Source organism: Myotis yumanensis, unplaced genomic scaffold, assembly GCF_028538775.1.
Source record: "Myotis yumanensis isolate MYYU_CA2020_CCGP unplaced genomic scaffold, mMyoYum1.0.hap1 SCAF_1, whole genome shotgun sequence".
Taxonomy (NCBI): Eukaryota; Metazoa; Chordata; class Mammalia; order Chiroptera; family Vespertilionidae; genus Myotis; species Myotis yumanensis.
This window is the reverse complement of record NW_027223752.1, coordinates 173,457,909-173,483,313: the sequence shown is the minus strand read 5'-3', so window position 1 is coordinate 173,483,313 and position 25,405 is coordinate 173,457,909. Positions and strand designations below refer to the sequence as shown.

Below are 25,405 nucleotides of genomic sequence, written 5' to 3'. Positions count from 1 at the left end.
CTCACCCACCCCCTTGCTCTTTTTTCCTCTCCACTTGGGGAAAGCTACGAGATTTTAGTAAGATGACTCTCATCTTTACTCCCTAAATCACAGAGTCCTTTCACTGAAATTTGTTTAGGCCCAAACTAATGAATACATGGTATGACATTTATCTGGCCAGACTAATTAACTCAGATTGGTTTAATTGCTGTGAACCATGGGACTTTGGGTTTGTTTGTCTTGTTGGGAGGTGTGGGGAAAGAAACTATGCTATGTTGCTTGCCTGTTATGACTGGGAACTTATAGCCATTTTTCTACTATGATATGAACTAGTCTGATAATGCTAACTCACAAAGGTGAGTTGAGGAGACTTCAGAAAAATGGAACAGGAGCCCTAAAAAATCATTCAGGAAGCTCACTTTATTTCTAGATTTTACAGTTATGTGAACTGAGAGCTAATAAATTGCCCAATTGGAGTATAGTATCATAGTATATAGTAGTATGCCCTGATATATACAGATTTGAAATAGGTTTTCTTCTTATAAAATAACTAGAGGCCCGGTGCACAAAAATTTGTGCACTCGGGCGGGGTGGGGTCCCCCAGCCCGGCCTGTGCCCTCTCACAGTCTGGGACCCCTTGGGAGATAACGACCTGCTGGCTTAGGCCTGCTCCCGGGTGGCAGAGGGCAGGCCCAATCCCTAAGTGCAGCCCCTGGTCAGGCTCAGAGCAGGGCCGATTGGGGAGTTGGGGCACCGCCCCGTCATGCACAGAGCAGGGCGGATCGGGAGATTGTGATGCCACCCTTGGTCACGCTTAGGGTAGGGCTGATTGGGGGGTTGGGGCACCGCCCCCTGTCACACTCAAGGCAGGGTCGATGGGGAGATTGTGGCGCCACCCCCTGTCACGCACAGAGAAGGGCCGATCAGGGGGTTGGGCGCTGTCCCCGGTCACTCACAGAGCAGGGCCCATCAGGGGGGTTGGGGCTCTGTACCCTGTCACACACACAGCAGGGTCGATCAGGGTGTTGAGGAGCTCCCTCCTGTCACTCACAGAGTAGGGCCGATAGGGGAGTTGGGGCGCCGCCCCCTGTCACACACAGAGCAGGGCGGATAAAGGGGTTGGGGCGCTGCACCCTGTCACACTCAGGGCAGGGCCAATGGGGAGGTTATGGCTCTACTCTGTCACACACAGAGCAAGGCCTGTGGAGGGGGGTTGGGGCGCCACCCTCTATTACCCACAGAGCAGGGCCGATCAGGGGGTTGGTGCGCTGCACCCTGTCAAACACAGAGCCGCAGGGCAATCGGGATTGGGGAGCTCCCCCCTATCAGGCACAGAGCAGGGCTGATCAGGGGGTTGGGGCGCCTTCCTCTGTCACGAACAGAGCAGGGCAAACAGAGCAGGGCGAACAGAGCAGGGCGGATAGGGAGGTTGTGGCCCCGCCCCCTGTCACACACAGAGCCGCAGGGCAATCAGGGGGTTTGGGCGCTGCCCCCTGTCACGCTGATCCCGGTGCCGGGAGCCTCACTGCTCTGCTGATCCTGGTGCCGGGAGGCATATTACCCTTTTACTATGTAGAATAGAAGCCTGGTGCACAGGTGGGGGCTGGCTGGTTTGCCCTGAAGGGTGTCCTGGATCAGGGTGGGGGTCCCCACTGGGGTGCTTGGCCAGGCTGGCCGAGGGGCTGAGGGCTGTTTTCTGTCTGGCAGGTGACTAAAAGCTCCCAACCGCTCCTTGTTTTCTTTTTTTTTTTTTTTTTTTAATTCTGGGCCAGCTTTAGCTCTGAGGCCTCGCTGCTGAAAACATTGATACAATGTTGCAATCCGGGGCTGACTGACAGCCGGTTTCTGGGGTTTTGTTTAGCTTTTTATTTGCAACATAGTTGCTTAGAGTTGCAGCTGAGAGGCCGGCAAGTTAGGCGGGGAATATTGGAGTCTGCAGTCACTGGAGCAAGGAAGCCTCCCTGCTCGCTTCAGTGCATGGCTGCTGGCCGCCATCTTGGCTGACAGTTAATTTGCATAAGGATATGCTGATTAGCCAATGGGAAGGGTAGCGGTCATACGCTAATTACCATGTTTCTCTTTTATTAGTGTAGATGTGAGCATATTGTATACAATTTGGAAAACAGAAAAAATTAGTTTTTTTATTTTATAAAATTTAAATTATGCCATGTAAATGTAGGTTCCTTTTTTATACCATATTTTTAGCATTTAACATGATAAACTTTTAAAATGGCATTTTAATGATTACATAATGTTATTTTGGATGGCTAGTCCACAGTAGTAGTCCTCTGTTGTTGGACATTTTTAAATTTTATCTCAATTTAAGATGATACTATGAGCTATTTAACTGTTTCCTTTGGCCAGACTTACGGTAATGCCCATTTTAAGTGACTCCTTACTCTTTTTCCTTCTATGTGTAACTTTTTGTTATTTCTTTTTGTTTTCCTGAAAAAAGTAGAGTAAATTTTGCATGCATCACATTGACTTGTTTACAAAGAGTAATATTTCCTTAAGTGGGTTCCTTGGATCACTTTTTTTTTAAATCCTCACCCGAGTATATTTTTCCGTTGGTTTTTAGAAAGAGTGGGAGAGGGAAAGATAGAAATATCATTGTGAGGGAAACATATTGATTGGTTGCCTCCTGCACCAGAGCCGGCCTGGGCTGGGTAGCAGCCTGCAACCGAGGTATGTGCCCTTGACCGGAACCGAACCCAGGACTGTTTCGTCCACAGGCCGACGCTCTATCCACTGAGCCATATCAGCTAGGCTAATATTTTTTTAAGATGCTCCTTAGGAAATAATTTGTTTATTTCAGGAACAGTATATATTCCTGTAGGCTTTTGGTAAACATTAATAAATTAAGGTCTTCAAAAAATCCAGTCGTGTATATGCCAGGTCTCTAGCTTTGTTTACTTCATATTTCCTACCAAGGTATTTCACAATAGGATGGAGGTGGGTCTTTTACTGAAAATGTTCTTTACTCTGTTTTACTGTATTCTCATTTTCTTAATATGAAGTGAGGAAATCCACATTTTCTATAGGAACTATATTTTCAGTAATTACTTTGAACTTCTAGGTGAACAATTCCAGTTATACACTCTGCTTTTACCACAGTCATTAACACAATTCCTCCTGGTATTTATTTTCTCAGTAGATATCTTTCATTTATTTTCTAACAATACAGATCTTAATTTTTTAGCAACTACTCTATGACCTATTTAGTGGTAATTTTAAAGAAAAATAGTCAAACTAACAGATCTCCCTGCTTATTCTAGTGATGATTTCCACACACAGAACTTCTTTGACTCCCACAGCTTACATTATCCTAGAATTGAAATGACTGCAAGACTACAAAAATCACTGGTAATTTTCTAAAATGACTTTCACAATTTAATGTTTTAGTAAGACCTGTTTCTGAGAGTGAGTCACTGTAAAATGTGTCTTTGTTCTGTCCTCTTTCTTTTCATGACTACATACATCCTTTTATTTCCTGTATCTCATGTTCCTTTTATTTGCTTAAAATCCTTATGGGGAAAAAAAGGGTCTCATCAGTGAAAGAAATATCATTTTATTTATTTCCCTCTGCCCCACTTTATATACTTCCATTTTCTCTAGAAATATTGCCTTCTTATTTGTCATGCCCTAATTTTAATCTTCTTATACTCAGCATATTCCTCTTACGTGTTTTAAATATTTTAAACCTGTATCACTTTCTTACCACTTAGTTGCTTCACTGTAGTTCTTATTCCTGCAAAATAGGTTAAATAATTTTTTTTACATAATAACTTGGCAAATCTGGTCAAGGTATTGTCATCACCATATGTCTTCTAAAATAACAGTTAACAGTAGGAAAAGCAGTGGAATAGGGAATAAGAGTCATAAAAACTGGATTCTTTTTCTTTTTCCAGTATAATCTTATTACAGAGCCTTATTTGTGATATGAAGAGAACATGACCTAGCATGCGTATCTCACATGACCTGTTTTAAAAATGAAGAGAGAATATGTTTGAAAATGCTTTCAGAATTTTAAAAAATGTTTTGATATAAATTTAAGATAATGTATCAGTCAAATACCTTTAAATGAGCACACTGAGTCTGAACAGGAATTAGCTAAAGTAATAGGGAGTGCGGTGTTTCTGAGAGGGAACATGTGCAGTAAGGAAGTAATAAGTAAGGTGATTAATTTGGTTTACTAGAAGTAATTTAGGGTGGCTAGAGTGTAGATTGTCATGGAAGAGTATCAGGAGATAGGATTGGGAAATACTAATGGATGTGCTTGAATGTTTAATTAAAAATTATGGAGCTCTGGCCGTTGTTGCTCAATGGTTAGACTATCAGCCCTTGAAACCAAGGGTCTCAGTTTTGATTCCTGGTCAAGAGCATATACCTAGGTTTCATGATCTGGGCTCGTGTGGGAGGTAACCAGTCGATGTGTCTTCCTCTCATATTTATGTTTTCCTTCCTCCCTCCTTCCTTTCCACTCTCTCTGGAAAGCAATGGAAAAAATATCATCAGGTGAGGATTAACAAAAACAAACAAAGTTATGGAGAATCATTTAAAGATTTAAAAGAGGGAGTGACATAAAATTTGCATTTCCAGAAGTTTATTCTGGTATCTGTGGATCACAGATAGGAGCAGTGGGAGGAATGTGTGGCTGGAGTTAGGGAGACTTTTGAGGAGGCTGTTGCATTTAATAAAGGTCAGAACTAAGAACTTGATATAACATGAATGTAGAAAGGAAAGGATAGATGCACAAGATGCTGGTGAGATGGAATCTGGAACTTATGTTCTCATTGAATGTGGGTGGTAAAAAGGCATTTACTCAAAAGAGAAAAATTTGCAATCATTCTGGGGCAGGCTTGTGGCTTAGATGGATTCTCTGTCTTTCACCGAGATAGAGACTAGAATGATTTTAAAGAAAAAGAGGGTAAGTTTGATTTGAAGAACATTAAATTTGAGTTATTTATGGTATATCCAAGTGCAAATACTTTGTTTTCAGTTGGAAAAAGGAGAGAGGATTTGGGACTTGTCTGTGTTGTAGTAAAATCAGTGATGGCGAACCTATGACATGCGTGTCAGAGGTGACATGCGAACTCATTTTTTTGGTTGATTTTTCTTTGTAAAATGGCATTTAAATATATAAAATAAATATCAAAAATATAAATCTTTGTTTTACTATGGTTGCAAATAACAAAAAATTTCTATATTTCTATATGTACACGGCACCAGAGTTAAGTTAGGGTTTTTCAAAATGCTGACACACCGAGCTCAAAAGGTTCGCCATCACTGTAGTAAATGAAGCTTTGACTTTGGATCAGATTGCCTGAGCATAGGGCAAGGTCACTTGTTTCACCCTATTCTAAAAATTTACCCCTTGAGAAATGAATAGTTCTTCAGAGACAAGGATACATATGCCCTCCTTTAAAGTCATATTCCATTGACTTGCAGTCAATCCAAATCTGCGTCTCCTCTTCAAAATCTGTTATAAGGATTCCCTGGATATGTAATATAAAGATGCTATTCTTTACTCTAAGTAAAACTTAATTTTTTTTTTTTTACTTTGTATTGTTTAATATTGTTTACACTGTTAAAGATGTCTCCATTTTACACCCCCTCCCCTCACCACACTGTTGTCTGTGTCTATGGATTATGCATATTTGTTCTTTGGCTAATCCCTTCACTTTCTTTCATGCAGTCCCCCCCCCCCACCCCCACCCTCTGACAGCTGTCAGTCTGTTCCATATATCCATGTCTCTGATTCTATTTTGTTTGTCAGTTTATTTTGTTCACTAGGTTACACATATAAGTGATATCATATGGTATTTGTCTTTCACGGACTGGATTACAGTATTTCCCTTAGCATAATAACCTCTAGACTGGTCCATGCTATTGCAAAAGGTAAGAGTTTTAATTTGATAAATGCATGCAAAACCCCTGCGAGGGGTTTCCCCCCCTTAATTTCTTTATTTGCACAGATTTTATTTAAAAGGCATTTTTATTACTTTTGAAAAAGGTATTTTTTATTAATTTAAAACATACTGTCAATTTATACAAATACATTTTTAATCCAAGAGAGTTATAGTAATTGCAGTCATTATTTTTGTTTTTCTAACTTGGAGTTTACTATAAATTGGTTATCAAATGCTTTTTATTTATCCTCATGAAGTCTATATGCTAACATAACATCAAAAATTCAATTTATTGTAGTAGCATACCTGAAAACTCCATCTTGGTATTTAACTGTAAAGCCAATTTTTTATTGTATTTATTTGGCAGCTTTTTGGGGAACTTCAGCCTTTCTCAAGCTATATCTTAAATTATGAGTTATTCCCATTCTGCTTGTTTCCTGTGTTCTACCAGGTTATTGGCCTTGAGAAGTTCTACAAGCGGTGCTTTAACTTCTCCCCATAATGCCATTGTAACCTAGGTTCTTGATGTACTCTTCTTTAAAGTTTCTCTGACCTGATTGCTCAGTTTTCTTTTCCCTTTTGTCAGTGGCAGTTTCATAACTAAGCTGCTTATTGCCACCAGGAGGCCAGATGGAGTGTGGACACAGGACTATAGGGACAGAATGAACGCTTGCTGCACTGCAAGGGCTGCTGTGATGGATATGACTGCTGCAGTAGGTTTTACAGATATTATTTTAAAGGAGCAATTGCCCATCATATATGGGTCCTTTAAAACTCAAGGACTGCCAGTGCCTGTAATTTGTAGTCATACTCAAACATTTTTTATGACCTCACCTAACTGTGAAGGGGGAGAAAGATAGTGAATTGATTCCTGAAAACATTTAAAAGACGTATAGTTAAAATGTCTATAGTAGACTGGCAAAAATAATGAAAAGCCTACCTTTTTATAGGCCTCTTGAGCTCAGTTCATGATTTTTTTTTTATAAGTAGCCCTTCCTTTATTTAGACCTGCAAACACTAACTGCTGACTACTTCTTAATGTGCTTTTAAAATCATTTCAAGGGTATTCACAGATATCTGAGAACACCTTTTAGTTTCACAAATCACTATGCATTTGAAATGCAGTGTAATGCCAGTGCAGAAAGTATATATGAAATGAGGCTGAAACTTTATAATTGTTTATTGAACAGTGACATTTTAGTGATAAGCAGTATTTGGTCCTTTGTGTATTTCTGCCACAGGAAAGAAGGGTAATTCCCAACTGTTGAATTTAAATTCTAAACCTATATAGAAATCCAGATGCTAGCAAATAAATAGAATTCCTGTTAGATTTTTTAAAATTGTAAATCAGATTTACATGAGAAACAATTATATTTATTTCTTTGATTTCTCTGACAATAGCATAAAAAATACCATTCCCAAATTCTTGATTCATCTTAGTATAACTTTTCTTCCAATTCCTTGGATTATAATCTGTGGAAAGTCTGTCTCATCAGAGTACAAGAATTTTGTATTGTTTTCTTTTTCCTCTTGCCCCATCAGCTCTGACGTTAAGCCGTTCTTTCAGTTATAGTCAAAGGGAGACACGCATGGGTGATTTGCAGTTAACTGCTTGCCTCCAAGCACATAAGTGCCTCGACTTCACATTTAATCATGATCATGCCTTATGGCTTACTCTTGCTCTTTTGTCTTAGCACCAACAGATGGTGGCATAAGACCCCTGGGGCAATCTAAGGTTGTAGTAGTACATCTTCTGGTTAGAAAAGGAAGGATTTTACTATGGAAAATTGGGTTCAGTTCTTTTTGGCTTCTTGCTTAAAAAAAATTAATGGAAATTTGGTGTGAGGTTTTCAGGTGGTACCTTAAAAACTTATTTTAATCCATGAAACAAAACAAAAGCAAAAAGGCACATTATATTTTATAAATGGGCTTGTTAAAAAGACAACTGCTATGTTTATGTCCCCATCGTGTATACATGACATTTTGAGTAATTTGAATTGTAAGAAATCTAGTAAGTGACAGCATACAAGAGGACAGGTTTCATCTATTTTTGCTTAAGTTTTCTGTTGTAAAAAATAATACCAGTGGTTGCCAGGTGACACACATTTCAATTTGTTAGTTCAATAGAATCTGAAGTTGCTGTTTATGCTCTGTGATTAGTATGATTGGTGACTTTTAGACAGGTCTGCTTCATTTTTCTGGGTATCTGTTTATTTCAACTAATAAATAAGGTTGTTTTAAGTACTACAGATGTCTTTTGTAGTACATAAAATGTTAGAAACTAAAATAGTACTGGCTGTGTGAAAATGCACTATGCTTATGCTAGGTAAAGAAAATGCATGGTTGGAGTTTCAACATTGTCTAATCTTGGTTACTTGATTGATCTGTAGTACCAATGTCATGGATAAACACATATAAATGAATTGCAAATTACTTTTTCAAAGATAATAAATACATGGAAGTATAATTATCTATATACTTTTCTATTGCTTCAGCCATTTGACAACTCTAGCTTCTCTTGATGTTAAGAGAGTGTTATGGTTCTGTAACCCTGGGTAGTCAAGCAGTGCACAGCATAGTGGTTCTTAACTTTTTGACCAGAACCTGTGGTTAGAAATACATTTTACATAAAGTAGGCATACACATACAGTTAATTATACATGTGCATATGTATAATTCAAAGTTTCACTAAGTGTTTTTACCTTACTCTGGGCAAAATTTTTCCTATTCTTTTGTTGTTTTGGCTAGTGGTGTTCATTCTGGTCTCTCTTCGAGAAATTGCTGGACCTCGTTCACCAAATCCATTTCAGAGTTTCTAATGGATAGTGCAGTTTGAAAAACTGCACTAATTGGCACTTACTGTAAAGAAATGCATTATTTTTGTAGAATTTCTCAAATTATTTTATTAAAATTATTTTTCTACTCTATTGATCACATTAGCTACTATTTACTTAAGAAATCTTCAGTGTTCTCTCTTATTAGTTTATATATCTAAAGTATGCAAAGATAGAGGATCTACACATACTAGTAGAAACAGTATACTAGTAGAAACAGTTTTAAATTGAATTTTTTAATGAGCTTACCACTCTATCTTTAAACATATGCTATGTCTCTCTTTTTTTTTTTTAATGTTTTTATTGATTTCAGAGAGTGGAAGGGAGAGAGAGAGAAAGATTGAAATATCAGTGATGAGAGAGAATCATTGATTGGCTGCCTCGTGCACGCCCCCTACTAGGGATCGAGCCCACAATCTGGGCATGTGCCCTTGACTGGAAGTGAACTCAGGACACTCCAGTTCACAAGCCGACACTCTATTCATTGAGCCAAACCGGACAGGGCTGCTATGCTTCTTCATTGTTCAGCATCAAATAGCAATTTTAAGTTTTATTTCCTTGAGTTTTTCTTTATTTGCATCATCATTCCAGATGTTCTTGTTATCTTTTAATAGGTCATGCTTTTAATAATAGATACATGAAGTAACTTGGTTTCATTGAAAGGTTCTTTATATATATATACCAGAGGCCCGGTGCACAAAAATTTGTGCACTCGGGGGGGAAGGGGGCCCCCCAGCCCAGCCTGTGCCCTCTCGCAGTCTGGGACCCCTCGGGAGATAACGACCTGCTGGCTTAGGCCTGCTCCCGGGTGGCAGAGGGCACGCCCAATCCCTAGGTGCAGCCCCTGGTCAGGCTCAGAGCAGGGCCGATTGGGGAGTTGGGGGGCCGCCCCGTCATGCACAGAGCAGGGTGGATCGGGAGGTTGCAATGCCACCCTCAGTCACGCTCAGGGTAGGGCCGATTGGGGGGTTGGGGCACCGCCTCCTGTCACACTCAAGGCAGGGTATATGGAGAGGTTGCGGCGCCACCTCCTGTCACGCACAGAGCAGGGCTGATCAGGGGGTTGGGGCGCTGCCCCCTGTCACTCACAGAGCAGGGCCAATCAGGGGGTTGGGGTGCTGCCCCCTGTCACTCACAGAGCAGGGCCAATCAGGGGGTGAGGAGCTCCCCCCTGTCACTCACAGAGTAGGGCCGATAGGGGAGTTGGGGCACCACCCCCTGTCACACACAGAGCAGGGCGGATCGGGGAGTTGGGGCACTGCACCCTGTCACACTCAGGGCAGGGCCAATGGGGAGGTTATGGCTCTACCCTGTCACACACAGAGCAGGGCCAATCAGGGGGTTGGGGCGCCGCACCCTGTCACACACAGAGCCGCAGGGCAATCGGGATTGGGGAGCTCCCCCCTATCAGGCACAGAGCAGAGCTGATCAGGGGGTTGGGGCACCTTCCCCTGTCACGAACAGAGCAGGGCAGATAGGGAGGTTGTGGCCTTGCCCCCTGTCACTCACAGAGCCGCAGGGCAATCAGGGGGTTGCGGCGCTGCCCCCTGTCACACTGATCCCGGTGCCGGGAGCCTCGCTGCTCCACTGGTCCCGGTGCTGGGAGGCATATTACCCTTTTACTATATAGAATAGAGGCCTGGTGCACGGGTGGGGGCCAGCTGATTTGCCCTGAAAGGTGTCCTGGATCAGGGTAGGGGTCCCCAATGGGGTGCCTGGCCAGCCTGGCTGAGGGGCTGAGGGCCGTTTTCAGGCTGACGGGTGAGTGAAGCTCCCAACCGCTCCTTTTTTCTTTTCTTTTTATTATTCTGGGCCAGCTTTAGCTCTGAGGCCTCGGCAGCTGAAAGCCGGTTTCTGGCCTTTGTTTTATCTTCTGTATTTGATACAATGTTGCGGTCAGGCTGGCTGAAGGCCGGCTGACTGAAAGCTGGTTTCTGGGGTTTTGTTTAGCTTCTATATTTGCAACATAGTTGCTTAGAGTTGCAGCTGAGAGGCCGGCAGCGGCAGGCGGGGAACGTTGGAGTCTGCCGTCACTGGAGCAAGCAAGCCTCCCTGCTCGCTTCAGTGCATGGCTGCTGGCCGCCATCTTGGCTGACAGTTAATTTGCATAAGGATATGCTAATTAGCCAATGGGAACGGTAGCGGTCATATGCTAATTACCATGTTTCTCTTTTATTAGTGTAGATATTTTCTCAAAGAAAGAAGTAGGGGGTCTCTTGACTTTCTATATCACTAAATCTGTTCACTACTTCTTTTCATCCTTAGTGGTGGTTTGAAGAGTTGAATGAAAAACGTAGTAGTCATATAGAACTATAGTTTCCTCTATCTCTCCATATAAAGTGATATGAGGTGGGGGTTTTTGCTCATTTAATTATTACTTTAAAAATTTCTGATAGTATATAGGAAACCATAGAATTTATATATACAGGGTGGGGCAAAAGTAGACAACTGTAAACCTACTTTTGCCCCAGCTAATATATAGTGTCCAAAAAAACTCCTAATTTTCACTCCTTTTCAGGTTTAACTCATTTGAAATAATGTGAAGTCAGGCTAAGCTTTGAACAAAGAAAATTTATCCTAAAGTGACACTAGACTTTTTGTTTTTCTTTTATGGAAATACATAAAAGATAAAGTTTATGGTACAAAACCAGCAGCAGTCCACAAATTGAAGATGCGTATGAAATGAAGTCGACAAATGAAATGATTTTTGATGTTTGTGATTCCATTGCTTTGCATTATCAGCAGTGCTTGGACCAGAATGGTCATCAGTTTGAAAACAGGCATTTACAAAAAATTATTCATTTCTGTAGATTCTTTTAAATCTTGAAAATGAACTATCTATAATAATAAAAGCATAATATGCAAATGACGGAACAACTATCCGGGTGACCTTCTGGACGAAGCTGAGGCAGCCGGGGCTGCGAGGTCTGAGGCAGCAAAGGCCTACTTTTGCACAAATATCATGCATCGGGCCTCTAGTATGTTAATGAACACTGATTTTATAATCATTCCAAGTGTGTAAACATATGTAAAAATAATACACTGTTACAGAATTCAGAAGGGAGATAGAAAAAAAGACATTCCTACTCTGAACAGACAGGCTTGGGACTGACATTGAAAAGTAAGTTTAGTATACAAATGGTATATTCAAAAAGAATTCCTTTATAATCTGTAGATAGAGAAAAGATTGCATTATAAAGTGTTTTGTACAAATAAAAACTCAAAAGGAGGTTTTGGAAATGAAGGTAATTTTATATAAATTGCATACATTTGAATCTATACTGAACAAATTTTTATTTGGATGGTGAGAATTCTTGAAGAATGTATTGTATATAAAATTGTCAGGCTATTGTTGAAGATTTTTATTAAAGCTCTTTGTATATATCTCTTTCAGATATGGAAACAAGTGAAAAAATCCAAGGAAGTGGGATACTTCAATTGTTTTCAAGTCTGTTGATTCCACAGTCTTCCTGTACAGCCAAAGTAGCTAACATCATAGCTGAAGTAGCCAAAAATGGTGAGGTTTTCCTCAAGAACTTTTCTGCTGGGAACATCTTCAGTTTTACACCTTAATTGTCAGTATGTTTTATTAATTTATGTTTTAATTTTGTAGATTAGACATTTTTAATTTTTTTATATTTTCTTTGCCTTTTTCATGTAATTGTTAAAAATGACTATATTTATAGTCATTTCATTTATACATTTCACATCTGCTATTCCCTTCTTTTAGAGTTGAATTAAAGGAAAACACTGCTAGTCCTTGCTGTACCTATATCATTTATTACTTTGGTTATAGGATTCTTAAACTTGCCACTGAGTCATTTATCTTTATTGTCACAGAGAGCTTAGCTTATTCTTTTCAGTGTATATATTGTTTGTGTTGTACCCAGGTTTGAACTATTTATTTTTAGTCTGGTCTATCCTCCTGACATTGGCACTTGACAGCAACAGAGCAATTAGAATATATGTTCTGTTTTCTGCATTTACCTTCAAGGGAAACATTTATTTTTTAAATTTCCATTTAAAAATACTCTGGAAAAATAATGACAACAAAGCTTAGATCATATAATAGCTAATCCATCCCATTACATATAGTTTACTTCTAATAAGAGATTCTTTGCAAGAATTTATTGTAGCAGAAATATTTGCATATGATTTTTTAATTTGGTCAATTTGAGAAAACCCTGACTTAAAGCAGTTTTTAACATTAAGGGAGGGCCATACTAAATGTAATACCTTTAGTTTGTCTCAATTTATGATTTGATATTATTTTTAGGCATTTTATTTTAGTAAGTTGCATATGTTATACTTTAAAGAAAATTTTTTTAAAAATTCTGGCCTCATTTGTGTAATCACTATGGCAGGTGGCATTGTATGATACTAATGTATGTTGTTTTTGGCCCAGTAAAACAACTTGTTCATAAATGTATTACCAAAAAGAAAATTACCATGAAATTCTTTTCATTTGTTTAGAGGTTCTCAAAATGTCTTTCAGGCTTCAGTAAGGTTTTTATATGTAAATCACGACTAGCTATTGTAATTATATTATCACTATACTGTGCTTTGGATTTCAGCTAGTCATAAATGTTCAGGTCTTGAAATATTTCATGTACTTCAAGCAGATTTGAATTGCTGTGAATAGATAGTGATTACCTCAGGACAACAAAGAACTTCTGAAGCAGATTTAGTTTGAAAATAGATCCCCCTCAGAAATGGTTTGTTAACCTAGACCACCACTGTCTGACTCTTAGATGCAAAGCAGCTTTATTTTTAAGATCAAGTAGTTGATTTTTAATCTCATTAGAATCACAATATAGATTTCCAGAAACTAGGGATGTAGATAGTAGGTACCACTTTGAGAGAGGATGACCATCACAGTCATTCTGTAATAGTATCTATATTTCTGTATGTAGATCAATGATATATATTATTTTAAACATACTCCTAAAAAATTACTGGTATGTTTTCACATTTACCCATCTGAAGTAGGTAACTTCATGTTTTTAATACTAGCTAATGAGGGCTGCACCGCTTACTTAAAAAGTAAATTGCCTCAAAAGCAAAAGGTTTTGGAAGACGTTTACTTTCTCCAGGGACTGGCAATGTTGCTTTTACATTGACTGAAAAAGCTGAGGAATATACTAATTTTATCTTTATTCTTTTTTTAAATAGAGCTAATTGAAATATAACCTTATGTATGTTTAAGGTTTTTTTTTGTTTGTTTGTTTTTTTAAATTGGTTTCAGAGAGAGGGAGAGAGAGATGGAAACATCAATGACGAGAAAGAGAATCATTGATTGATTGCCTCCTGTACACCCACTGGGAATTAGGCCCACAACCCAGGCATGACCAGAGTCGAACTATGACCTCCTGGTTCACGTGTCAATGCTCAACCACTGAGCCACTCTGGCTGTGTTAAAGTATTCTTTATATGCTTTGGAATAAAATGTAAAAAATTCAGTTCAGAACAGTTTTACTTGAGCCACAGTTTTCCTGTAATTATTTATCCTTTATCATTTCAAGAACACTGAATATCGATTATAGCATCAAAAATTTGAAAGATAGGTTGATATAGACAGTTAGAACATAAAAGCAAAGAAAAATAGTAATTCATCAATGCTGCCATTGCCTGAAGAATACTAACAACAAAACAAACAAGCAAAACAATAAGATATAACCACAGATTCTATTTATGAAAATAATGCAAATCATTCTGTTCCTAAACTTTTGTAGTCATTTAAATATGCCCCTGTTGGAATCTAGGCATTGAGAGAGATGAAAAGCATAATGAATAGCTGCCTTTAATTTAATTAATTTGAGTTGATGACAAGTTATTTTAAGGTTTGAAATTTATAAAGGTTCTAAAGTAATTATTAATTTAAGAGGTAGACAAGTAGACTGATGTGTCATCTTCTATAGTCATTGAATTCATGCAAGTATAAAGCATAATTTTCAGTAGGTAATAGAATATCTCATACTACTGAGTTCAAAACAAAACATTGACAGTATACTTAAAGGTTAGCTTTAGAAGTAAGAAAGTACTCTTAATCTTTGATAGAGGATTTTCAGTAATCTAGAGGTAAGTAAGAAATATGATAGAAATGCAAGCCTTTATTTAGGTAGAGAGGAATACCTCTTGACTTACAGCTATGTTAGGGGGAAAAGAAGCTGCTTCAAAGGTAACAAACAGTTCACATAATAGCCCTAATTAGAGAACTTTCATCAACTAGTTATCTTCATATCCTTAAATTTTGTTAGTACCTCATGAGACACTGTATAAAAGTTTGTCTAAACATGACTATGATGGTATCATTGGGAGTTGTTAAATTTAGAATGGTATATTATAAAGCCAAGGAAAGAAAAATGTTTGAAGTATAAGAATACGTTTGGTGCTTTAGACCAAATGTATGTGTACAACCATAGATATGAGTGATCCATGAAATGAATTTTAATGAAGAGTAGGAATGAAGATAAGGAATAGATGGTTCTTTTGAGTCTTATCAATGGAAAAGGATTTGTTTATAACTAGAGGCCTAGTGCATGAAATTCGTGCACTGGGAGGGGGGTTCCCTCAGCCCGGCCTGCTCCCTCTGGCAGCCTGGGAGCCCTTGGGGGATATCTGACTGATGGCTTAGTGCTGCTGCTGCGGAGGCGGGAGAGGCTCCCGCCACCGCGCTCACAGGCTGCGAGCCCGGCTTCTGGCTGAGCAGCACTCCCCCTGTAGAAGCACACTGACCACCAGGGGCAGCTTCTGCGTTGAGCATCTGTCCCTGCTGGTCGTTGTGCATCATAGTGACCGGTTGTACCGCTCTTTAGTTGATTTGCATATTAGCCTTTTATTATATAGGATGATTCACTTGAACCTTTTTAAAAATGCTGTATTTTTAATTTTTAGAGAACATAGAGTGAAAATTATGCAATTTGATGGCTTAGTTTATAACTGTAGTACGGTAGTCCTCACTTAGTGTCATTAATAGGTTCATGGAACTGTGGTGAAACAATGGATGACAAAACCGATTTTACCATAGGCTAATCTGATATAAACAAGAGTTAGATTTCTACTGCATCTCATCAGCGTTATAACAAAATAGCATTGAACGGAACAAGTTGTTTGAGGACCTGCTGTACTTTAATTATCAGGCTCATGGAAAGACCTTTACCAGTTTCTCCACCATCAACATGCTGCTTTATAAGCACATCCAATTATTATAAGAAGATGGTGATAAATTAGGTATAAAGTAAATTACTTAAAAATCCTTTTGGTTTATGGCAGACTGTCAGCAAAGGAAAATACGACTCCACTAATTTTTGTGTACTTTTTTCATGAAGTATGTAGTAGAGTACCAATGGTAATTTTGAACAGAAATGTACTCTTCAAATAGTAAGCCATCTTAAACATTTTAATAATAAGTATTTATTTTATTAAGAAACATGATTTGTGTAACTTGTGAATTTTTAAATTTTAAATTAAATATGTCTCTTATTTTCAGAGTTTATGCGAATTCCGTGTGTGGATGCTGGATTGATTTCACCACTGGTGCAGCTACTAAATAGCAAAGACCAGGAAGTGCTGCTTCAAACGGGCAGGGCTCTAGGAAACATATGTTATGATAGCCGTAAGTGTTGAAATATCAGTGATACACTTATAAACTGTTGTTAAAGATTATGATTTTCAGACTGATTTCCCTTTTAGTGTTAGCATTGTCCGTTCTAGGCTAACACACTAACATGGGCCTGTATGACAGCTCTGCACATTTAGTAGAACTGGTGGAAGTATGGGCCATACTAGTCTTAACTAAGAAATTATAGGAAATGATAGTTCTTTTCCTCTGCTATCACAAATTATATTTTTAGAGGAAAGTAAGTTAGTTTCTAAGAAATTGGGGCGTTTAATTAAATATATCTGTATCTTTTTAATTAGGTTTTATTAAAGTACTATCTCTGAATAAGAATGTTTATGAACACAGTTTTTTAAAGTTTTGAAGTCTGTCCAAATATATTTTTATTTCATTTTTTAAAAAAATATATTTTTTTATTTCAGAGAAGAAGGGAGAGGGAGAGAGAGATAGAAACATCAATGTGAGAGAGAATCATTGATCAGCTGCCTCCTGCACACCCCAAACCTGGGGCCCTTCAGTCCACAAACCAATGCTCTACCCACTGAGCCAAACCAGCTAGGGCAGTCCAAATACATTTTTGCAATTCAGTAAAACCATTCATAAAAACCATTACCTTCTCAAAAGCTAGATTGGCCTACTACGTCTGCATTGAGTCCATTCCTATTTGTCACAAAGCCATTGTCATCCTCACCATTTTCTGTCATATACTGTTGTAGGCAAAAAGAAAGCAAGAACGTGGATATAGATATATTGCAAAAATTTTGTACTTCCTGCTTCTCCTTTGCTACATACATGTACGCAAAATGTACAAAAAATTTTGAGTATATTTAATTTAATTAGATTTATTCTGATTTTCCCTAGATTTATATTTTCTGAGCCCAAAACAAATACTTTAAATATCACCCTTAAAGTCTCCTAGGAATTTAATTTTATTATATAACTAGGATAACTTTTATTGCTTATTTTCTCCATTGAGTTTATAATTCACTTTTTATATGAGTTCTATTTTGGTATAAACACACAAGACAAAGCCTTTTTATAATAGGCAGTGTTTCCAATAGCGATTTGTGCACATAAACCAGATATTACATAAGGTCATAAACGTATTCATTTATGATAAGAGAAAGAAATAGAAAAAAGGATTAAAACTATAGCTTTCAGTCATAACTTGTCTGTAGCAGTGGTGGTAAGGTTAGTCTTATTTATTCTTCCTTTCCTTCCTTTTTCTGGAACATTAATTATTATGTCTGGGGGAATAGATGCTAGTTCTTTCTTTGCTAGGATATTAACTTTATTTACAAAATTCTAGTGCTGTATGTTTATAATTTGCATTTTCATATTTAATGTTCTTATTAAACACCATAGCTTACAATGTTAGTTTTTAAGAATGAACCACTTATTTATATTTTATATGATTAATTTTAACAATATATATTATAAAGACTTCTACAGAGTAATTGTGAATGATTGATGGCATGTACTTGGAGAGCATTGATCATTACTATCCTGTGTTTATTTTTAGAACTTAAGGCTATCAAAAGTATTTTTTAATCTTGTTTAGTTCAGGTATTCTTGAATTACCCATTGTTTGAACATAGGAGATACCTCTTTTGTGTACTTTTGTTTTGAGTTTCACTTATGGTAAAATAGAAGAAACACCCATAGTGATTTATTGTTTCATGTTGCTCAGGTTGTTATGAGCAGAGTAATTTTATTTCCTGTGTACTAATGAACCTTGAAGTTAGGGTAATGTCTAGTTAATATGATTATTATTTTGATGAAACCACAGTCCATTATTATAGTGTTTTTATCATATCCATTTACTCTGTTCTTACAAGGTATACAGCAGAAAATCTTTAGGCTATGATGTTCGTTTTTTAAATTTCATTTATCTGTAATATTTATAGCCACTTTATTTTCATGTAATTTAATGGAAATTATAGTTCCATGGAAAATTGAGCATAGTGAGTACAGCCTGATTTTTATACTTTTAAACCTTTTTTAAGAAAAATGAAGTTAGTAGTCTTAAATATTAATATAAGAAGTAATTAATTACTATAAATCATGTGATGAAATGTGTTCATTGTGTCCTGCTTATGCATATAATTTTCATAAGAATGTATGTTTTCTTACCCTTTTATTTGAAATTAACTTTCTGTGAACCACTTATTGATTTTTCCAAATAATTGTAGGAAAAGTATAGTGCCTATATTTGAATTGCAGGAATAACATAAAAGTCTGTAAATGGGATGTTATGTAGTTGACTTGTGAATGTATTTGAAATGTATTTCTCATTGTATTTTATGACAATTGGCAGTTTGAAAGAAACCAGAAATTAGATTTCTCTTTTTAAAAAGTTTTGAATGGCTTCTATTTTAATTAATTTATTAAACTTCCATCTTGAGAATGTAGTTTTCTATTACCCTTCAAACAATGAAGGGTAATAGAAAACTACACATGGCAGTTTTATAAATACAAGAAATCTTTATCTTATAAATAACATGTTTTAAAATTCACATTTGTGTTTTATTAAACTTATACATTGGAATAATCAGTTTACTTACATTTTATAAATATTCTCTAAATGAATAATTTTTTGTGTGGGTTTATTATAAGGAATTCACTGTTAGAGAAGTAAATTTGAGAAATGTATGCCTATTTTATAGATTTTTATTTTAACACTTAAAAAGCAAAGTGTTTGCTAGCATATTTCAGTTAAATTTAAATCCATGGAAATCTTTTGAAAAAAGTAGGTTAGATTTCAGTTTTACCAGCTTTTACCGGATCTTAGGAACTCTTCCTAATAGGAGGAACGATCTTACATAATGCTAACATCTGGTAACAGACGGTAAAACTGCTAAATGGGATGTAGTGAGGCTTTGTTGTTATGAACTTTTTAAATCCCAGGCTCTCTCTTGCATATAGAAATGAAAGAATTGCTTTGTGGGAACATTAAAATACCTGGTCTTTTTTCTGTTTTTCCAGAAAGCATTCAAAGCACTTCAGTTATGAATTTCTCTTTAGAACTATCCAAACAGACTTTTGATATAAAGCAACATTTTAAAACTCTTTTGCTCTGGAACTTTGGCAAAATAACTTATGGGAAGTTTGACATCTTTTAGATCAAAGAACAAAATTGTATTTCATTTTTAGAAATCAGTAAAGTTGTGATTGGAATATGCTAGGGAATGTGATTTTAAATAAACAGAATTATTAGCCCTGATTGGTGTGGCTCAGTTGGTTGAGCATCGTCCCATGAACCAAAAGGTTGCCAGTTTGATTCCCAGTGAGAGCACGTACTCAGGTTGCGGGTTTGATCCCTAGTCAGGATTGATATTTGTCCCTTTTTTCCTTTCTTTCTAAAATAAATAAAAAACAAAACATTTAAACATTTCAGAAATGAACATCTTTGGCCTGTATAATTACATGTTCCTCTCAAAAGTAATTAAAAAATTAGTTCTTTTTTTCTCCTTAATATGGCTATCTTAGTCCTTTCTTTCAGTAATTAGCTTTGTCTACATAGCTGTGCACATTTTAAATTGCTGATATATTTAAATGGCTTTATAGTATTGAAGAACTTCATATTAAATTTACACCCTTTATAATTTGTAGGGATAAACAGAAGTTTTTTTTCTGTTTGTAGATGTTACTGCTTGAGGTTAGGGAATAATTGATATGGGATATACTGGTTAAAAGTTAGGTAGTAGAAGCTTGAAGAAAATGATTACATGAAATTAAATATTTGTGCCTTTTAATACACCAGAGAAAATATATAATTCAAATTAATACATGTTAAAATTAAATAACTATGCCTTTTTTGTTGTTTAAATTGAATCTTTAATTTTTTATGACTTATTTTCCACTTCTTAATAATGTACTTGATTATTTTCTGAATGCTCACAGTTTCATAAATTTTGAGTTCATAAGTCCTCTTAGTACTGTGTGAAGGCTTCAGGTCACTGTCGATCATTGGAAGAGGAGCTTTAGTGATGGCAGATTTGGAAACAACACTAATTTTTTTTTTTTTTTTTTTTTTTTTTTTTTTTTTTATTTTCCTCTTAAAGTATTACAAAGGGTATTACATAAGTATCCTTTTTCCCCCCCCCGCCCTTGACAAACCACTACCCTCCCTTACCCCCCAGTGTCTTATGTCCATTAGTTATGCTTATATGCATGCATACAAGTCCTTCGGTTGATCTCTTACTCCCCTCCCTCCTGCCCCCCAACTCTCTCTGGCCTTCCCACTGCAGTTTGACAATCAGTTTGAGGCAGCTCTGCCTCTGTATCTATTATTGTTCAAAAGTTTGTAATGGTCTTTATTATCCATGAATGAGTGAGATCATGTGGTATTTTTCCTTCATTGACTGGCTTGTTTCACTTAGCATAATGCTCTCCAGTTCCATCCATGATGTTGCAAATGGTAGGAGTTCCTTCTTTTTAACAGCAGCATAGTATTCCATCGTGTAGATGTACCACAATTTTCTAATCCATTCATCTACTGATGGGCACTTAGGCTGTTGGAAACAACACTAATTTTTAATTAACTCTTAGCAGTTCCTTCCCTAGAAGGTAGATGTAGTTCCTGGCCTAAGTGCCCTTCTGGAATGTTCTCTCACTCCACCTGTTGAAACTTTTTACACCTTACTTGCTCTCTGTATTTCATGTTTCTTTTTTAAAAAATTCTTTATTATTTAAAGTATTACATATAGTATTACATATGTCTCCTTTTTCTCCCATTGATCTCTCCCCAGCCACCACCCCACCCCCGCACATGCCCCCACACCCCTAGTGTCTGTGTCCATGGGTTATACTTATATGCATGCATACAAGTCTTTTGGTTGATCTCTTAACTCCCCCCCGCACCCCCCGCCCCCCCTCGCCTTTCCTCTGAAGTGTGATGGTCTGTTTGATGCTTCTCTGTCTCTGGATCTGTTTTTGTTCATCAGTTTATGTTGTTCATTATATTCCACACATGAGTAAGGTCATGTGATATTTATCTTTTTCCTACTGGCTTATTTCGCTTAGCATAATGCTATCCATGTCCATCCATGCTGTTGTGAATGGTAAGAGTTCAACTATGTTCTTTTACAGAAATAAAATTAATGCTTGTTATTATATAATTAGTTCTGTTATTGGAAAGATACATATTTAAGAATCTTATTTGACATACTATCTTATATGATACTAGAGGCCCAGTGCACGAATTCGTACATCAGTGGGGTCCCTTGGCCTGGCCTGTGGGATTGGGCCGAAACCAGCTCTTCGACATCTCCCAAGGGGTCCTGGATTGTGAGAGGGCGCAGGCCAGGCTGAGGGACTCCACCGGTGCATAATCGGGGCCGAGGAGGGACGTGGGAGGTTGGCCAGCTGGGGAAGGACCGTGGGAGGGCTCGAGGGCATGTCCGGCCCATCTAGCTCAATCCTGATCGGCCGGACCCCAGCAGCAAGCTAACCTACCGGTCGGAGCGTCTGCCCCCTAGTGGTCAGTGCATGTCATAGCGACTGGTTGACCGGTCGACTGTCTGCCACCTGATGGTTAGTGCACATCATAGCGACTGGTCGACCAGTCGACTGTCTGTCCCCTGGTAGTCAGTGCATGTTATAGCGAGCGGTTGAGCGGCCTTACATATCATTAGCATATTACACTTTGATTGGTAGAACAGACAACTGGACACTTAGCATATTAGGCTTTTATTATATAGGATAAAGAAACTTGGATTCTTGCTCACTAATGAATAAATAAATATATAAAATGATAGGGAATTCTGGTTTGGCAAAGCCAGTGTTTATGAAGTGAAATAGGTATCGTTTATTTCATTGACTTCAAGTGTAAATGGAAAGGATGTCCAAATACATGCATGGACTTGTTTGTATATTAGTGATTCTAATTATGCCACACTATTTTTATGTAATGGATGAAGAATTCATTGTTCTGATTATAAATGTTGAAAAAAATAGCAATAATTCTATAATATTTTGAAAAGTAAGTTGGTTAGTTAAGTATGTATTAATACATACATGCTGTGAAATTGTGTAAGTAATCAAAGTGTATTTATAGCAGTTATAGTCAAGAGGGAACTATTTGGGAACTATTCATGTCTGGCATTTAAAATAAATGTTTAGTTCAGTGATATAAATTAAGTTAAGCATTGATGAATTATATTAAAGGGTTTTTCAGGTCTTTGTATTTACGTTTTTCAATATTGAGTTTTAAAATTATCAGCCAATAAGTAAAAATAAGATTCTTTAACTCTCAATATGTTGCACACGTGTATCCTATCTAATAAAAGAGAAACATGGTAATTAGCCGTACATCCGCTACCCTTCCCATTGGCTAATCAGGGTGATATGCAAATTAACTGCCAGCCAAGATGGCAGCCGACAGCCATGCACTGAAGTGAACAGGGAGGCTTGCTTGCTCCAGTGACTGCGGACTCCAACATTCCCCGCCTGACTTGCCGGCCTCTCAGCTGCAACTCTAAGCAACTATGTTGCAAATATAGAAGCTAAACAAAACCCCAGAAACCTGCATTAGTCAGCCAGGCTTCAGCCAGCCGGACCGCAACATTGTATCAAATACAGAAGGTAAACAAAGGCCAGATACCGGCTTTCAGCAGCCGAGGCCTCAGAGCTAAAGCCGGCCCAGAATAAAAAAAAAAAAAAGAAAAAAAGGAGCGGTTGGGAGCTTCAGTCTCCCGCCATCCTGAAAACGGCCCTCAGCCCCTCAGCCAGGCTGGGCAGGCACCCCAGTGGGGACCCCCACCCTGATCCAGGACACCCTTCAGGGCAAACCAGCCAGCCCCCTCCCGTGCACCAGGCCTCTATTCTATATAGTAAAAGGGTAATATTCCTCCCGGCACCTGGATCAGCATGACAGGGGGCAGCACCCAAACCCCCTGATCGCCCTGCAGCTCTGTGTGTGACAGGCGGCGGGGCCACAACCTCCCTATCCGCCCTGCTCTGTTCATGACAGGGGAAGGTGCCCCAACCCCCTGATCAGCCTTGCTCTATGCCTAATAGGAAGGAGCTCCCCAACCCCCTGATTGCCCTGCAGCTCTGTGTGTGACAGGGTGCAGCGCCCTAACCCCCGATCGGCCCTGCCCTGAGTGTGACAGTGGCGGCGCCCCAACCCCCTGATTGGCCCTGCTCTGTGGGTGACAGGGTGTGGCGCCCCAACTCCCCCCCCACCCACCCACGGGCCCTGCTCTGTGTGTGATGGAGTAGAGCCATAACCTCCCCATCGGCCCTGCCCTGAGTGTGACAGTGGCGGTGCCCCAACGCCCTGATCGGCCCTGCTCTGTGGGTGATAGAGGGCGGCGCCCCAACCCCCTTGATCTGCCCTGCTCTGTGTGTGACGGGGTGGTGCCCTAACTCCCCTATCGGCCCTGCTCTGTGCGTGACGGGGTGGCACTGCAACTTCCCTATGGACCCTGCCTTGAGTGTGATAGGGGCAGTGCCCCAACCCCCCAATTGGCTGTACCCTGAGCGTGACTAGGGGTGGCATCGCAACCTCCCGATCCGCCCTGCTCTGTGCATGATGGGGCAGCACCCCAACTCCCCAATTAGCCCTGCTCTGAGCCTGACCAGGGGCTGCACCTAGGGATTGGGCCTGCCCTCTGCCACCCAGGAGCAGGCCTAAGTCAGCAGGTCATTATCTCCTGAGGGGTCCCAGACTGAGAGGGCACAGGCCGGGCTGAGGAACCCCTCCTCCCCCCCCGAGTGCACAAATTTTGGGGCACCGGGCCTCTAGTATAAGAATAAATGAAACTGCTGTTTTTTAGAGACAGTAATTATGGCTGTTATATGAAAATACTCCATTGTAAAGATGTCCTACATACATAGTTGAAAATAGATGTTATTGTGTAGCACTATCATGAACTCTAAAAAAGATTCATGCCAGTAAAGAGCTTTTAATATGGTGGAGAAAATAGAATGCACAAAGGTTCACAACTTGTGAAAAATAATGGAGTACACACTAAATCAGAATAAAAATAAATAGGTAATGGGAGTAGTAATTGGAGCCATTTTTTTAGAAATTAAGCAAATAAGTACATTGTTTATTGAAGAAATATAGTTCATTTTAAAATTAATATAAATAATGATATATCCTGGAAATATTGCAGATTGATACTGTTTCCAGTTCTGCCATCTACTAAATTGTCATTTAATCTTTTTGAATTTTAGTTTTTATTTTTCTAGTTTTCTTCTTTGCAACCAAGCTTAAGTCCTCAGAACTTTCTCTGTTTCTAATCAAAATTGTCCCTGGTACAAATTGGGGATATTTCCCTTGGCTGGGAGGAAATTAAAAGGTAAATAGTATTTAAAGGTGAATAATCTTTTTCCTGCTGAGTAGAATAATTGTACTTCTTAAGAAACTGTGCTGTTGCCCTGACCTGTTTGGCTCAGTGGATAGAGCGTCAGCCTGCGGACTGAAGGGTCCCAGGTTCGATTCCGGTCAAGGGCATGTACCTTGGTTGCGGGCAAATCCCCAGTGGGGAGTGTGTAGGAGGCAGCTGATTGATGTTTCTCTCTCATCGATGTTTCTAACTCTCTATCACTCTCCCTTCCTCTCTGTAAAAAAATCAATAAAGTATATTTAAAAAATTTTTAAAAAAAGAAAGAAACTGTACTGTTATCACTTCAAGTTGAATTTTAAATCAGAGCTATATGGACATGTGTACATATACACACATACACATATACATAGGCTAGCATGATTTACTTTAAGTATGAAATAGTTTGATACAAAAGCATCTTTTATTCCTAAAATAATTGGAATAAATTTTATTTTGATCTTGAGCAGTTGGACTAATAAACTGGAGCAATAAATTATTTCTATTGTTACCTGAATGCTGTTTAGAAGTCATTTAAGATAATTTTATGGAAATAATTCAGTTATTTTATAATTTATATGTAACCACAATCTTCTGCTTATAAAATAATATAAGTATATAAAAATATAGGAAATAGTGTAACTTTAGTGATTTATTTAGCAAATGTCTGGTGATTTATAGATGTTTCATTATTATATAGAGGCTTTTTAAAAAAAGTATAATTGTCAAAAA

At 38.3% G+C, this 25,405-nt stretch overlaps 1 protein-coding gene across 5 annotated transcripts in view; it reads left to right on the top strand.

Moving 5' to 3' along the window:
- Positions 1-25,405, top strand: part of RAP1GDS1 (Rap1 GTPase-GDP dissociation stimulator 1) — a 136,926-nt gene that overhangs the window by 43,200 nt on the left and 68,321 nt on the right. For 4 of the 5 annotated variants that reach the window (XM_070392405.1, XM_070392415.1, XM_070392401.1 and 1 more), the window contains exons 3-4: positions 12,117-12,239; positions 16,212-16,337. In XM_070392405.1, the coding sequence (XP_070248506.1) occupies positions 12,117-12,239; positions 16,212-16,337 (249 nt within the window). Of the gene's footprint in view, positions 1-12,116; positions 12,298-16,211; positions 16,338-25,405 lie in introns of those variants that run through there. The other variant, XM_070392431.1, reaches the window with a different exon arrangement.